This window comes from Ambystoma mexicanum, chromosome 2p, assembly GCF_040938575.1.
Source record: "Ambystoma mexicanum isolate Mex_15411 chromosome 2p, UKY_AmexF1_1, whole genome shotgun sequence".
Taxonomy (NCBI): Eukaryota; Metazoa; Chordata; class Amphibia; order Caudata; family Ambystomatidae; genus Ambystoma; species Ambystoma mexicanum.
The window spans coordinates 1390207944-1390225610 of record NC_090923.1 but is presented as its reverse complement, the minus strand read 5'-3'; the positions used below and the strand labels follow the sequence as shown (position 1 = coordinate 1390225610).

Below are 17667 nucleotides of genomic sequence, written 5' to 3'. Positions count from 1 at the left end.
ATTGGCCAGTTCCGGGGTGGCAAAGGCTGTCATGGCGTTATACAGAATGGAGGAGAGCCTGGTGGGGATGCATTCAGTGAGTATATTATGCTCTATGGGTATGCATTTTGGGACACTAGTATCTACTGGTATACATTTCTTTAGAGCATGAGTCAGTTGCGTTTGATGGTAGCGCTCAGTATTCGGGAGCTGGAATTTTCATTGCAAGGCTTCAAACAGGGCTATGCCGCCTTCGGCAAGGATATCACCCACCTTAGTGATCCCTGCCTCCATCCACTTGGATCGTGACCCGAGTTTTCCCAATTCAGCAAGATTACTATTGTGCCATAGGGGTTTCATTGCAGTCACCTTGTGCCCCCACCCGATGAATATATGTGCCTGCTTCCAAATCACTGCGATATGCACTGCCGTTGTTTGCGGGAGAGGCCTACTGAGGGGCTGGTAGATCCAGTGAAGTGGCTCGGTGCTGTGGACATTGTTAATTTCTGCTCTGATGTGTGGCAATTCCCGGTCTCCATGAAGTATGTCATTGAACAACACCATTTGGCTCGCCCAGAAATAGGTTTGAAGGCGTGGCACCCCTAAACCTCCCTCCCAGACCGATCTCTGCAGTGTAGTTAAAGAGATGCAGGGATGCTTTCCTCCCCATATTAGTTCCCTAAGGAGGCTCTCAACCTGGTCAAATTCGGGATCAGGGATCCCGAGTGGGGCACTTTGTAAAACGTACAGGAATCACGGTAACGCCATCATTTTGAAAAGTGCAGCCCTGCCCATCAGCATTAGTGCCGAACATTGTTCACAAGACTGTCGTTGATCGGGTGTAGGTTGTGGGTTGTATAGTTTGAAAGGTCTCCAGAGACCCAGATCCCTAAGTAGCGGAAGCCTTTACGCTCTATTCGGTAAGAGCAGTTTGGGGGAATTGTGTGTTCCCCACCTTTCCACTTTGTAATACTTAATGACAGGAGAAGATTAATCTGTGGCCAGCTCAGAGTATAACCCTCTGAAGCTGGGGCAGGAGGCCAATCAAGGTTTACACCAGAGCCCGGCCTGCCCAAAAGATGGGGTGAGGGAGTTGGGAGGGCCCCAGTCTCTGCTGTCCCTTTATGTGCTTTGTCACAAGCGGAAGTTATCATTATCAATCACCCAATGCTTTAAGTACCTTGTTCTGGCCAGAGTGGTTTCTTTCATTTTAGGACTTCATGTACCAGGAAGCACTTCAGCAGATGGAAGTCGATGTGCTCCAGAGGAAAGACTTGCAGAACTTCACAAAGTTACTGAAACACCAGCAGGAGTCCTGAGAACCATTGCCACAGTGAAAGGAAATTCACTGCGCCTCTGCAACGATGACAAAATCACCGAAAACCAAAGCAGAGAGACCAACACGAGTGCTATGAACAAAAAGGGACCTGGGCCAAGCAGGGATTTTTAAGTTTCCCGCCACTGTGGCACTACCCATCGGGGAAAAGCAAGACCAGATTGACCCCAAGGAACATGTGAGCAAACAAGCCAATGGGAAGAGGTGGGAATGATTACCAAAGGAACTCCTGGGTATAAAAACCTGACAGATGACAGCAGGACTGTGGGTGGATCAGAAAGGGTAAGGTGAAGTGTAGGCAGACCAAGAGACCAGGCCGAGAAAGGACAGTGAAACAGTGTAGGGAAGACTGGTGGAGATTGTTTCAGCTGAGGGGTTGGTTGTGAAAGAGTTGTAACTGTGTAGAAGGGTGTGCGGCTGGTTGTTGGAAGGTGTATGTGGGGGCTGGCAAGAGAATAGGAGTAGCGAGAGGCAGAAAAGTGTATGAGAGAGAGTGTAAGAGGTGAATGAAAGCGGAAGGATAATAGGGGGGCAGGGGAGGGTGGAGAAAGGAAAGGGAGAGCGCAGAATGGAGGGCAGAGAAGTTCTGTCAGGGGGGTGCACAGAGGGGAAAAATAGTTAGGAATTGGAGGGATCATTGGAGGGACAGTAGAAGGAGGTAGAGGAAAACGAGAGAATGAGAAGGAGGAATCGAGTAGGCAAAAGAGGGAAAGAATGACGAAGGGAACACAAGGGAGTAGAATTGTTGAGTGAGAGGAACTGGGCATTTGAAAAAGGCACCCGATATTGTTGAACACCACAGGCCGAGGAATTGTTTGTATTGGCCCCCCTAAGGAAAATCCCAGAGAGAGTAAGATAGGAAAGGCTGAAGCCTTTATGCTATCACCATAGCCAGAATTATACACTGTCTAGGTTACTGATCGGTAGTTTCAGACCTGGGGAACAGGGAAGCTTGGGCTGGGGAAGTGGGAAGCCCACAGGAGGTAGGAGATCCAGGTAATGAAAAAGACCTCTGATGGCACACCACGGGGGATGGATACACTGCAGAAGCGACATCTGGTGGAGCACTCCGGAAGACCCAGCAAGGTTGTCAGATTGACTTGGGTGAAAGCATGGTTACGCCAGCCAGCAGAAACAGTCTTGCAACAAACACTGTGGCTAGAAGCAACCCATGACGCCCTAAGAATAGCTCGGGTGACGTAGCAGGCAGCCACTCGGTTCCAGAACAGCAGAGTACAGATGGCTCCCAACTTTAGGTACTTCAAGACAAACATTCGTTTTCCAGGAGGATCAGCACCAGTCACAGAGGAGGAGTCAACAAGAACACCAGAATAATCCAGCCAGGGAGGCTTGAAGAATCAAAGTTCAAGGGCAGTAAAGGATTCCACCCACAAAGAGAGGCAGGCATATAAAGGACATAGGAGCCAGGGCAGTATGGCCGCACTGCAATCCTCAGCAGCAGCAGCACACCCCAGTAGCAGTTTTCAGGCGAGTTCAGCAAGGTAAACAAGGAATGGCCTGGGTCTCCCCATGATCAGTAGATTCACATAGCCAACCCATCAATTCCCACCCATGCTGCAACAAAGATTTGGAGACCAGCAAATCAGGGTTAGCCAAGAAAACAGACAAACACAGGACCTGCTGGTCTGCTCAAACAAAGAAAGCCCACAAAGCAAAATGGCCGGGGACAGGAGTTGGAAAACTACATCAGCCCCAATGGCTACCATGTTGGTGCATTTTTTGTTAGCCCCAATAACTGCTATATAGGTGCATTTGAACTACCAACACAGTAACAATAGCTACAAATGAGGTGCAGCCATACCAAAGGAACAGTTGTCATAAGCCTACACCTGAACACAATTTCAGGGTAACCATGGAGGAGTTACCATGGGACCAAAATGGGGATGCTGAAAAAGAACCCCTGCTCTAGTGGCAATATGGGTTACCACAGGTCAGTACACCAATATGAGTTGCAGTGACAGGGGCGTCAGTAGAATTTTCTCCAAGTACAAGACTGGCCAACGTCAGCAAAAGAACAGCACAAATGTAATTCTGCTCCAATAGGGGGCTTGGCCAAAAGCAGGTTCTCTCTGAGTTGAGTCATAAAGGGTTGAGTTTTTTTCTCTTGCTTCCCAATATGCATGCACTTATTCGTAGCCAATATTGTTGAGGTGTGGTCACCAGTAGTGGCTACATTGGTCAACTGGTGGGACAATGGTAACCAAGCATGGGTCTATGTTTACTGGGCTCACTTGTTTTGGGATTCATGGCAACAGTTCTCTTGTATTACAATGCAGGGCTTCTGTGGTATTAATGAGGATGGATGTCATCTCAAATCGGTAGTTGGTAAGAAGTCACTTGTTTGGTCTGGGCTCTTTCTCACGCTCAAATCAGGTCAGTGCTCCCAAGGCAAATATGCAAGTGTAAAGTTGGACTTGAGAGTAAAGGACATGCAGCAACCTACTTCCTGCTATGTTCAGATCAGGCATGTCTACTACAAAGCACTACTACCATTACTACTGTTCGTGCCTGATCTGAAGAGGACTTTCACAAGTAAAAAGAGGTTTTTCTTAATTTAAGTGACTTGCCAAATACAAAGAAAGAACAGATAACAAGCTGGACTAGGCAAACCTATGTGCATACCCAACCACAAGGTTCGGAACAGTGAGCAATTTCTTACATCCTAAAAAGATCATTTAAAACCTGCTTGGGGCCTAGGTTATGTGCATAGTGGAGGCTGGTGTAAACATGCATCAAGTAATAGTTGACACATCTACTTGGTACTGATCAATGGATTCTTGGAACTTACCTCAGAGGCAGGTTTTCCGATTGGCACCAAAATATTGTCTTTTTCCGCTATACTCTGGAGCTGAAGGGGGTACAAAAAAAGCTGAAAGCGAATAAACAAAAACACACCATGGCAATAAGAAATACATCAGGCGTTCTAATTTTCGTTTGTCTTTAACTCGATGGCAAATCAATACATGTTACAGACAGAGCTGCTGCTTATCAGTTGGGTGTACTAGTGTTACATTTAGCAGGAGCGACCCTCGTTATGCTGTGTGACACCCAGCTTTCAGTGCCGAAGCCGCTGTAGTCGGAATAATGTATTCACAAGTCTGAACAGTCCATGGGGAACCATAGTAGATAGCCCATGCACTAGTACTGCCAACTAGGTGACTTATTTGGCCATTACACAAATGCTAATATTTCGCTTTCCATGAGATTTCCTGCTTTTATTGTGGTCTTCTGACGTCTGGATGTTTAGTGTTAGAACATAGCAACCGGCCGGCATACAACAGCTGTGGTGTTCACACTCAGTACTCGACTTCCCGCGACAGGGTGTGTCGTGTCCTCAATTGCTAGGAGAAGGCAAAAACATGACTATGGTCAACAACGACTTGCACTGCAGCAAAGTGCTGCCTCTTCGTTGTTGATATCTTGTCACCCTTACACTGAAGATGAAAGGATGCAGGCAAACCAATTCGCTCTTTAATATTCAAAACGTTCCATCTGGTACAAAACTAATCTTCCAGCTACAAGCAAGCATTGACAAAGCCAAAAGGTTTAGTTTGTGATCGGCACTAAGCAGGTATTTAACCTTGCTGAGCTATTGCCGCCATTGCATAATTCCCTCCGGCAATCACATCATATGAAGTGACTGCAGTCATATGTAGCTATTGTCACGAAAAGCCTAGCTACCATGCCCAGGTTTTTCTAACAGAACCCCAGTACTCCTACTATTGTTAGGTGAGAGATTGCATTCAAATGCCCATGCAGGTACTGTCCCAAGAAGTGAAGTGCAGGGAGATGAGGCATCTGTGTAGCCAAGAGCAGAAAATGCAGCACACTCAAGAAGAGATCCATATTCCTATACGACAAGGGGGGGGGGGAGGGAGGGGCGCAGGAATCTCTGGAAAACGGGATGAGGGAGTCTGAAAGCCGACACCGACGGTCGAGAGGTTATCCTACGAGATAGGCATGCATACAGAATTTTAAATAAATGAATGGTTGGAGGGGTTTTTAAAGTCACTACCTGTGGTAGGACTTGAAAAAGCCAACTTGGGGTTATAGCACGGTTATTCACAATCCCAGTTGAGCAAAACCTCTCTCTGTTAAGAATGTTTGGCCAAGCAGCAAGGCTTAACTAAAGATGAAGGGGACATTGTTCTTTGACAACCCTTCCATTAAGAAGTGGATTAAGCGTTCTTGAAGGCATAATTGAGACCGCAGCTTGCGTCACTTACTTTTCAGCATATTTTGGGCTGCAGCGGTTTTAAGTGATCACCCCTGCAAGACATGTCTTCCTTGGACACGAGAGGTCCAGAGTTCCCATCATTGCTAACTTATGAGGGACACATACTCTTCCCCCAGAAGTCATGCATCAGGATTTCCACCAGCGCAGCAGGGTATTTCACCAGGGACTTCAATTCAACCCTCGTGAAGATTTTTTGTAGGCCTTATTTCTAGGGCACAGATAGATCATCCTACTTGCTTTACAATGTAGCTCCCGACTCGACAAGTGATACTATGGCTGAGCAGTCAAGGCGACCGTGCCGAAGATATGATCTAGTTTAAAGCTGCAGTAATTGACAGATCGAAATTCATATTGGATGAGCAGGAGCTAAAAGTAGCCGCAAATTTAACTTGCAAATAAGATGCCGGCTCTTGTTGTTTACTATATAACTGATCCATTATGCTTAAATGTCCCAGAGATGTGTCCTGTACTCTTCTTTACAAACATTCCCAAACAGAGTTACTATCAAATAGGTTTAGACAATTCCTAGTGCAACCAATTGTCTTGCATGCTGAGGTGACGCTGTAATAGTAGAGTTGTAAGGTAGGCTGCTGCGTATTGGGGTGTTCAAGAGGGAATGCCCAAACGTCTTAAAGGAAAAGTGGAAGGTTTGTACGAACACCAATAATTCTGCACTCAGCCCAAAAGTGATTTGTAGAATTAAATTATGAAATGGAGTTCATTTTTCCAGTCCTCACAAAATCATAGTGTCATAACTAAGCCAACACGTGTTTCGACAATAAGGTTTTCTTTCAAGGAAAATTAGTATCCTATATTGCAAGAATAATCTCAGCTCGTTTCTCTGGTTTGGACGTAACTATGGCACGATAAAGTATGCACCAATATAGGCGCTAGCAGAGTACGTTTAAAGTTGTGGACAGCAACTTCAATAATTAACCAATCGAAGCTCAGGCGGGGCACCCGCACAGTAGAACTATAGATACCCTAGTTTTGATTGATCAATAATTGATCAATTATTGAAAGACCAACAGTCCCTGTCCACAACTTTAAACTTAATCCGCTAACGTCTATATTAGTGTGTACTTTATCGTGCTGTAATTAACGTCCAAACCAGAGAAACAAGCTGAGCTTGGAGATTATTCTTTCAATATAGGATACTAATTGGCCTTGAAAAAAACTTTATGGTTGAAACAAGTGTTGGCTTAGTTATAACACTATACGATTTTGCGAGCACTGAAAAAAATGAATATTTTAATATTAATATTAAAAATTCTACAAATCAATTTTGGGCTCAGTATGACTGATGTTCACACAAACCTTCCGCTTACTATCAAATATGTATGTTTGTATGGCACCTGTCGGCCTGGGGATTTAAGAGCAGCTCAAGGTTTCTTTTGTGGGCGGTCAAGCAACCAACGCTCTCCTAGGCTACAAGCAGGAACTAAATAGCTTCCAGCAATTCAACCCCTTAAATCTTTATGATTATTATCCAATAATGGATGGTCCAGACAATAGATCGATATTTACTATATAAAGTTGTGCACATGAAAGAAGCACAACATATGTATCAAGATATGAAACAAAGAATATTAGCAGGTGGTGGAGGCAATCAATCAGGTTGCTCAGATCTCGGGCTGAAACTGGTAATCTCAACCCAGGTTCGAGCAGCCTGCTGGTGGATCCCCCGCACCACACTTCCATCTTGCCACCCAGCCTCCCTTGACTCAAGTTTTCTTTTTAATATTTTTTTTTCTTACTCCAACCCTGTGCACCGGCCACTTACCTTTTGTTTTAACAGTGGCGGCAGGATGCCACCGCCTCTGCTGCCGTGCTCCCTCCTGGCTGCCACGGAAATGGAAAAGAGGCTTCACAAGGTGCCCCGCTTTCCATCTCTGCGACGCTTATTTTAAGACAGTATTTTGTTTAAATGAACAGGACGCATCGCCCCGTTCATTCCAACAAAATACAACGCTCTTAGCACCTTGGGTTACCGGATTGGCAACCCAGGGTGTTAGTAGCATTAACAACCTTGCTTCGCTCGGGCCTTTAACTCGGAGCCTGGGCCGATAACACCCAATCCGGCACACCAGAGAGTGTGTAAAGGCTATAGTGATGTCACAGGATCATAAAACATACTCCAGTGTTCTGAAAGTCCTAGTGAACTTTTAGTGAGCCTCACAGTTTTCAGCACATACGAACACAGTGCTGGCCAACAGCTCCAATGTAAGACAACTGTCCAATATTATTCCATGGAGATAAGGGGGTTGCATATGGGGTCCACAGACATCAAGAGCAAATAATAGCTTACTTATGGAGAAGAGGACCTCCAAGAAGAAGTCCAGCACAAAGTTTAATTCACCACTCTAAGAGTTGGCATTGCAGAAGTGAGCAGTGACATCACCAGCATAAATGGTTGCGGTTTGGTTCTCGATGGGCACATTAAGCACTGCAACGCTACAGAAATGGGAGATGGAACTACCGCCCCAACCACCACCACAGGTGAGGTAGGGGAACCCCCAACGGGAAAACCAAACAAAAAGCCTGCATGACCAACTCTGGTTCGGAGCCTGCAGATATAGCTTCTAGAACAATAGGAGAGGATGTAGTTCTCCAATGAATGGTCAAGGAGTCACCACAGGAACTCTGCAGCACCAGAGAAGTAGAACCACCACTTCCAGCAGCATGAAGGGGCCACCACCGGGAAGATACTTTGATGTCAAGTCAGAGCTGTACAGATGAGGAGCCTGCAGAAAGTCCTTTAGCAGCAGCAGGGTAGGTTGCAGTTGTCCGCTGGATGGGTAAGGTCAGCAAACAAACACCCTGAACCCAGGAGATAAAAACTAACAGGCCATCATAGGTTGGAGGAACTGCTTTAAGACAGGCAGGCAATTAAATGGAGACTTAGCACATGAATATCATTGTTTTAGCAATAGTGACCATAGCCAGCATTCACAGGTTACCGTTCAAAGAAACTGCAGCAGGATAGGTCACGGGCAGCCTGTATGCTGGGTGAACGGTTCACCTTCACAGATGAGTTGACCAAAGGGTCCAGCAGAAGCAAATAACCCAATAAGATGTCAGAAAGGTGCACTCCTTGGCTTATGAGGTCCATCAGTACAGGCAAGTTCTAAAGGTTACAGTGTCACCAAAATTGCCGATAAAGGGAACACCGTTTCTTCTGGTCAGGAGATAGGCAGTGCTTCACGGTCAGGTTTTCAAGAGACCAAAATCAGCAGAAGTAGTTTTTCCATGGCCATCAAGGCAGTGGTCTCTCAGGATTCTTCTTTGTGCAGTGTTAGTTTCTATGGCAAACCAGATGGTTGAGGACATTTCTAACCATGCGCCATTCACAAATGTGGCAGCCAGCCAATCAGTGCACAGAAATCACAGACTACCATCCCTCTTGAGGCACAACCACACATTCTTTTGTGAGCTTCTAGCTGGCTGGCGCTCATATTAGAAAATGACCCTAGATGGTCATTCCCAATCTAGACCCAATAACATACAAGGGAAACAAAGTAATATCACCCAGATAGTGGGTTTTAGGGGGTGGGTGGTGTCACATTGCCAGAGACTCCCTTTTTAGGAAACCCCAGGAAGAAAAAAAGTGTTCCTATAACCTAAAATGGCTACAACTCATGTAGCCACTATATTCAAGAACAGTTCCACCAAACAGAAACAGTACAACGGTCTGGCCCAGGAAACAGACTCTGAATGGGCTTCTTTGCAGTAGTTCCTACCTTTGCTCCCCAAATGGCCACAAATATATGGGTTGTGTCTGACCATCCAGCAGAAAAGAGCCACATCTCGGAGTGCGGTTACTGGAACTCACAGAGCCTGTATTTCTTTGAGACTTCAATTGGGGTCCGCAGACTCACCTTTAGGCTTTGGTTCCATGGATCGGTGCTGCTGTTCCATACAGCAGCCCATCGGACTCAGCAATCTTTGGCTGATGACAGAGCTCCAGTCTGGAATCTCTGGTGACTTGATCTCTTCATTGGGGTTCCCTGATCCTTTTCTTGGTCTTCTTTTGAGTTCCTCCATTCTCTGAGGTTCTCTGTGCAGACCTGGTATTCTTGCCTATAGACATGTTATAGCCCATTGAATGTTTCTGGGATTTGCTCAACCAATCACAATTGAGCTCTATTATGCAGGAATTACTTTTGTATTCCGGTTGGAGGATTTAAATCCTAAAGAGGCATATGTGGCTCACCAAAGGCAATGCCACACTTTGTTGGACTCTTGGACAATCCTATAACCTTATCCTTACCTGGTGACCTGGTGCAAACATCACAGACTTAATACGACTAAGCCCATCTAAATGACAAAATACAAGCCTGTGGAGAAGTCGCTGCTTGCAAGCCGCTCAGATCTATTTGATCCAGGAGAAACATGCAACAGAGAATATGATCAGCAGAAGTCTTACGTTATTGTTAGTCTATTTCTGAATGATGGTAGAATCCCTCAAAGTAAAATGACATGAAACAAAGGATCTGCCAAAAGGCCCACAAACACAGATTTTAAAGCCCCCTTGTCAAAAGTGGGTCCCTCTAGTGCACCCAAAAGGAAAGAAGGAAAGTAAGAATGCTTGCGGAGAAGAATTCTTGGACATAAAAAAGGGAATAAGATTGCAATTTTTAATGAAACCAATAAAAGGTGGTTCAAACTTCAATTAATCTGCCTTTGGGACATACGGTTGTTGCGTTTGTTCTGGGCCACATTGCTGTGCCTGTGAATCCCAATATGGAGCTGTAGGCTTCATAAGATTGTGTTGGGCTCTTTAACACACATTCTACTTCACTGCCTTTTGTTTGTGATGTACTGTGACCAGATGACTCCAGGTTACCAGGCATTTTTTTCCAGTCCAAGAACATTGGCTTTTTTTTGGCCCAACCCTCACCCTCCCACAAAAAATAATTATAATAATATTCAGGCGTTTACAAACTATTTGTTTGAAATTAATCAAGACTACAACTCAATGCATTAGCTTGTAAAATGAAACTGGAGACTGAAAAAAAAGTAGTATCCTGGTGGCACTGTCCTAAGAATGCATTAATGAATACCTATTCTTTTGTTAAAATAGTATGACCTGTATTATTTATTCTGTCGCAACAATGGAAAAAATATAGCAGTTTCTTACCATTCAAAAAAAGATTTTTTTTAAATTAAAACTCAAAATATAAAACTAACTATAAAAACTGTTGAGTTCTCTATATAAAAAGTTTTTCATTATCGGAGATAACATTTTAGAGAAAGAGAATGACAAGGCACAGGGGGACACGTAAGTTTATCAAAGAAGGATAACCAGAACTTCATTGGTAGGCTTGTTGCTAAAAGAACACTGTATAATTGCACTTCAGGAAATGTGACTGGTTTATTTGTCAGCATTTGATGGGTATGCGATCAGCTTCCAGCCAGCAAAAAAGGCATTTCCGGCTGCCCGTTTGGTGGCCTGGTGACCTTGGTACACATTTCTACACAATGTTTAATTATTGACAACACTCAATTGACTTTTGGTGCCTTGGAAATCGATGTTAGGTTAAAGTTTGACCATGTGTGTGACATACTTTTGCTTAATATTTACTGGCATGCTGGAATGCGTGATCTTGCTGTCTTTATTTAATCAATCGTGATCTGCATTAATGATTGGCTAGAGAAAAATGTTGAGGGTCAAATAGTTCTAGTGATTTTAATGCTTCATGCATCTCTAGTAACAGTATGACAATCTCTGGTTGACAAGGGTGGGAAGTATTATGGTCCTTTGGTTGAAGAGTATAGAGGGAATTGGTGTTTCTATATTAAACGGGTCGATGGAGGGTGATATCCCTCCTAAATTTACCTGGTCGAACTCCACATTCAAGCAGATCTTTGATAGTGAGGGCGTTTTAAATATCTACACTTCCCTCCAGATTGTTCCCTTTGAATTGAGTGGACATTTCCACCTAACTGCAGTATTTTTGTTTACACTGACTGGCCACGGTTCTTCGATACAAGACACTTCAGCCTTAACCATCAACCCGTCTGGTAACGGAGTTTGTTGGAATTCTGGTTTGGTCCAAAGGGTGAATGATAGGTGTCAGCATGCCCAAATACCACTTCTAGTGATTGGCAGTACAAAACGTTTTGTTTGGTGAAATTTGAAAGCTTTCTGGATGGTTTTATTGAATATAGTTTGCCATCGCTTTTACGCATTAAGAAACCTCTCAGGAAGCACCGACACTGCTTTCATTTTAAAAGAATTCCAAGTGAAAAAAGCTTATGCGCGCACAGTTTAAAGCACCAAAGCTAAATAGTGGTATCCCCCGTGATGTGTTTCCACAAATAAATAAAAATAAATCAAATAGGCCAACAAAAATTGGCTTCGCGGGAGGCGTGCTATGAATAAGCAACAGGATGCAGAGGGCATGCTCAAAATATTGAAGAACAAAGATACGCCTTTTTGGCGTCTGATGAACTAATTGGAAATCAGTCAGCCAGAACTGCGTATTGCCTCAGTTTGAGCAAAAGTGGGACAATCATTACGGAATGGTATTTTCAAAACCTGTGGGTAGGGTTGATAACGGGGATGTGCTATTATTGTCTTCTGCTTTCCAATGGACCTTTAACGGTTGATTGTGAAAATAATAAGAACATTGTAAAGATCAGCTCCTCTTGTGCACCAGGGTCGAACAATCTGTCAAATCTGTTATTTAAGTGGGAGCCAGAGGCTTGGGCATCTATTTTGACCTCTCAGTTTGAGAACATTGCCCCCAGAGCCCTGGTCGACTCCACATATTTAAAAAAGGTTGTTGATCCAACCAATTATCGTCCCATAGCCCTTCGATGCAGACAGCAAGGTCTTTTCGGCTGGTTTCTTGCTTAAAGCTATACTAAGCCAGGTATGGAATAAGATCAATCTACCTGGCAACAATTGATCTCTCAGCAGCCTTTGATTGTGTTAATCTGGGGCTGCTGTGGGCAAAATTGCAGAGGTGGGGCATTCCAAATGGGTCGCTATGTCTAATTGTGGGATTGTACTTGAACTCCAACATACAGATTATTCTTAATCAGAATGGCACCTTGTCCAGCAAGATTTCAACCTTTAGAGGGGCAGGCAGGGCTGCGTTCCCGAGCCCTGCCCGTTTAATCTTTACACAAGTGACATCAGTGAATATTTAAGTACTGCTGCAATTGCTATGCCGAACATTGGAAATCTGAAACCGATATGTCTCGCCTATGCAGACGATTTCTTAATATTTATCTGCACAAAGATCAGTCTTCAAAGCTTGGTTGATGACATTTCAAATGTTGCCTTGATTCACAACCTTAAAGTAAATCCTACGAAATTAAACATTCTGCATTGCACGAACAAGAGGAATAAAACCTCTTAATTGGCGAGCTGGGCAGGACAGCCTAAAAAGGTCGAAAGCTTCATCTACCTGGGTGTTCCCATATTTTCCATTCAGTGTAAAGTGCATTTTAAAGAATGGGTAAAGTCTAAAGGCGTGGCACTCGGCAATCAGTTTACTCGGGTTGACGCTAAATATGGCACAAAAAAAAATGTTCCTCCCCTGTGTGAGATTCTTTGAGGGGAAAATAGTGCCAAAGATTCTGTATGGTTCTGAAATTCTTTCTCCTTGGGCTTTGGACTTCTCTCCTGCTATAGAAAGGTTGATGTGGAAGAAGGTTTTGCGGGTATTGAGCGGCATTCCCCTGGCGACAGCGAGGTATGAACTTGGATTATACTCGCTTAAATGTTAAGCATTATGGAAACATCTATCCCTCTATTATAAGATCTTATGTCCAGTAAATTACCTCTGCCTTTTTGCGGACTTAAATTCTCTACGTTTAGCAGGGAGGGGGGGGAGGATGAATTCATTTGTGCCTATTCAGTGCTTTGTAACAGGATCCTTTCTGATATTGGGCAATCAACTGATGATTTTGTTTAGAATCCGGACAAGATCAGAAGGGCTTTGTTCGACTATGATTGGGCATGCACACTCAACTCCCTTCACTCATATAAATCATTAAAACATCGGGGGTAAGACTACAAACGGGCGGGTGTATTTGCGCCATACTGGTTGATGTATCTAGATCGGACTGTGTGCCGAGACTTTGCAAGATTTAAGTGGAATTTGGCTCCTACTAGGGAGGTGTTGGCATGACAAGGCAAGCTAACTAATAATCAAGACATATGTCGCATCTGCAAAGCCGAAGACACGAGACACTTGAGCACCTTGTAACTTTATGGTCAGCTCTTCAAGGGAAACGAGAACTATATTTTAGGCATTACAAAGAGCTTTTGGATTTGGGGGGAAATCATGGGGATCTCCGGAACATTTGCCTTGCTGGTTGGACCAGTTCTCTTGTTTTGGCAGTTACTGGCTTATTTTAAATTCACTGCAATTGGGTGAAACAAGGAGTGATGCCTGAAAAATTGTAAGATGATCGAATTGAAATTTTAATTTGTCTAATTTTTGTAATATGAATTTGTGTTTTTTTAAATGAATTAATTGGAACTGTGTATTAAGATATGCATGTATGTATTAACAAAATGTTTAAATAAAATAAACAATATTGTTTCTTTGGTTAAAGGCTGCTTTCTTTAAATGTTTCTTTGGTTAAAGTTTATTGGATAACCATAGAACTGTAGTAAAAAATTGTTTAAAAAATAAATGGCAATGATTTTCAGATGCTTGAGGGTGGATGCAGTGCATAAGAAAAATGGTTTGTAATAGGAGGCCTGCAGTTGGTATTTAATGCCATCATTTATATCCTCAAATGTGTGACGAATCAGATGCTGTCATCACTCCTTTCCCAGCGGTAACCTCTCCCCATGTGGCCAGGGGACAACAGTCGCTACCGAATCCTGGCCCTGGGGGCGGCTATGTGAGGGAGGATCACATGGGGGGGCGACAACTTCTGGGGGAGTAGCAGGGCACCATCAGAGAAGGCATGGTATTCCCCTTCCTCCGTTGGGGAAACCCAATCATACCCAGTGACATATTGTTACACCTCACCTCATTCCCTTAGGAAAGATATTGAAGACCTCCTAACAAGATCCGACTTAACCTCTACAATTCATGACAGTATCTCCTCTGGCTCTGCATACAAGTTATTCAAAACTAACTTGCACTTTCGAGATCACTCAAACTTTCCATGTGAAATTATCAAGAATGGACTTCCATTTCCATAATTTCAAGAATACGGCATGAGGAAGATGGACCGAGAGATGCAAAGCGGAAAAGCCCAAGAACACAAGTTGCATTCTAGTTTTTGGGAGCGCGTATCGAAAGCTGGGAGATTGAAACCGCAGCAGCAGCTGACTGTAGGTAGCTACTGGAGAGAGAAATCTGCTTCTCTCTGTGAGGACCGGGAGACCTTGGGGCCACAAGGAGTGCTGTGGAGCTGTCCGGCTCAGAGAGGGAGAAGAGGAAAGCTCCTGGGCGTCCGGGATGCATGCAGCGGCAGCGTTTGCCTAACCGTAGCCAGTCACAAAGCAGACTGACCCAGCAAGAATCCCAGAACACAGAAGCGAGGAACGAAGGTAGCGAGGAGAGATGCAGCACGGTTGTCACTCTCTCACCTTAAGGGGAACAAAGCATGCCAGGAAGAACCAGCGAGTCCCCGGAAGGGAAGCAGGGATACTGGGGCGTATTGACATGTGTCAAAGGAGAATAATTGCAAAGAAAGCGAATAAGAATTAAAAGAGAAGGTACCTGTGAACATTTCACTGAAAGGGAAACCAAACGAATAGACACTTACACGAATGTCAATGTGTACAATACACATTTAAGAAAAGCTGCAAGACGATATAAAGCAGGCAGATACAGAGTTAGATAAAGCAGACCCAAGAAGATATTACATTGAAAAGTGGTTGCAGAACCCACATGAAGAAAAGTCCTGGCAAGAGAAATATACTAGGCAGTTGCACGTGTGTTTAAGAAAGCCCCGGGCAGTTACAAGTGTGTGTAAGAAAGCCCTGGTAGGGAAATACACCATGCAAGGATGAATTAAACAGTGCATAAGAAATACATCGACCCCATGGAGACCTGAGAAGGATATTTCAGGACTAGCCAAAGGCTTTGTAAAACCAGAGAGAAGAGGAGTGAAAACCTGGCAGGGTACTGCACCAGGTATACCAACACGACAGAGATAAAGTGTAACGCTCACCTGACTCCCACGGAGGCGCTGGCCTGGTTCGCGCTGCTGTGACCTCTTCAAAGGTGATGCGCAGAGTTTGGAAGACGGACTGGACCGGGCCCCCAAATCTGGCTTGTCTGGCTCGCAGAAGTATCCTTCTGTAGGCGAAAATAGGGGATTAACTGTCTGCGGGGTAATGCAATCAGCCTCCCACTTTCACCTCTCACCCTCCTCGAAACCCTTCTGTGATTCCTCGTAGCGTCTCACCTTAGGGTCTGGAAGGACGAGCACTCCATCCTGCTTCTGATGCAGGGGCGCGTTGGTATCCAGTTACTTCACTGGATTTTCGGATTGGTGAGAACCAAACTTGCTTGGCTTCCAGGTAAGTTTTTTGATAAGAGGTTCCCCTTGTGTCCATGCATTAATGTACTAATGCTAGTGTCTTTTTCCCCATAGGGGCCGGGGTACGGAATGCCGGGGAACAGGCACCGACCCGAGATGAGAGGTGAAATCCTTGTAGAAATCAGGTAAGTCTTTAATGAGCGTTTTTTGGTAATGTCTTTTCATTCGCTCATTAACGCTGATGTCTCTTTTTTCCCCTCAGGGGCCGGGGTCCGGAAATGCCAGGATGCGGCGTGGACCCGAAATGAAGAGGGAATGAATCAACAGGTAAGTCTTAACATGGAGAATTAGCTTTCCCTATTCCCTTCTCTCTCTTTGTTCTGGTCTTTTTCTCCTTAGGCGCTGGGGCGTGACTGCGAATCCGGATGATCGCTGCTGAACATGGAGGCGCCCTGTAAAGGTGAGTGGAATGCGGCGCTGCAGCGATTGACGCAATGAGCTTTTAAATAAAAGTCTTCCTTTTCAGGATTGTCGGCGAGATGTCTCCGGGATGCGGATTTAGCAGGTAAGGACTTTTCCTTCTTCTGTTCTCTTCTTCTCTTCCTTTGCTGATCCAGGATGCTGGCAGGCGTGGCAGAAGTCAGGATGCACGAGCAGACACGGTGAGCATCCAGCTGCTAGATGCAGAACAACGCGAAGCACGTGTGGCTGTTCGGGTGGGGTTTAAAAAGCCTTGGAAGAAGTTCCAGGTATGTATCCTTCCCCGACCACGCCCGGATGGTAAATTAGTCCCACAGGTAAAGTAGTTCCTTTCAGGCCTCAAGGAGGCTGGGATCCTGCAGCATGGTCTGCATCAGGTAAGTGCACCCAAGCACTTCCATAATGAGCCTGGCGCCTATGGCGCCAGGACTGATGTCTTTTATGAGCCTGGCGCCATAGGCGCCAGGACACTGTCCAAAGGCCCTCTATATGGGGTTGCTGGGTCCTTCCTTGGGGACTGGATGTCCGCTTTCGGGGACGCATGGCTTGAACCGACTCCCCGGGAGCGGGCATCATGACAGCTACTTCTATGCAGGCGATTCACAAATCTTTGCATCCTCCTCTGCTTTCTCGGATTCCCTTCTCTTTCAAGTCACCACCTGCCTTCTTGCCATCCAATCTTGTATGACCACACATTGTTTCATACTAAACCCTTCCAATAACGAAATTATTTCTTTCCCCTTCTTCTGCTAGCAGAACCCCTCTCCCACCCCCGGCTCTCTCGTTCAGTTCCTCTGCCTGCAATACCAGGGCCATATTTGACCATTTTAAACCCAATTCGGCATCTAGACACCAAACGGCAGAAGCTGAACTGAAAGAAACCATTCCTTACATTGTTGCCAGCAAAAATATATATATATATATATATATAGAAGCTTTCTGGTTTCTGTCAGTAATATGACAGTTGCACTGCCCTCTGCTCTAAATTGGTGCGTAAAGGATATGCAGCAAAATAATAAAGCTAGAATTTACAAGATTAGAATGCATACAAAAGGCCTCGTACGCCACTTATCTAGAGGCCTGCATGACTACATTGGACCGGGGGTCTGGGAGCTTTCTGAGGTGGCGATTCCATACTGGTTGGGTAGGT

The 17667-nt window shown here is 44.8% G+C and overlaps 1 protein-coding gene across 7 annotated transcripts in view; it reads right to left on the bottom strand.

Moving 5' to 3' along the window:
• Nucleotides 1-17667, bottom strand: part of ANAPC15 (anaphase promoting complex subunit 15) — a 108104-nt gene that overhangs the window by 39323 nt on the left and 51114 nt on the right. For all 7 annotated transcript variants that reach the window (XR_011302236.1, XR_011302234.1, XR_011302235.1 and 4 more), the window contains one exon: nt 4125-4184. Coding sequence is in view for 4 of the 7 variants with exons in the window: in XM_069645819.1 (XP_069501920.1) it covers nt 4125-4184 (60 nt within the window). In the remaining 3 variants the exon portion in view is untranslated. The remainder of the gene's footprint in view (nt 1-4124; nt 4185-17667) is intronic.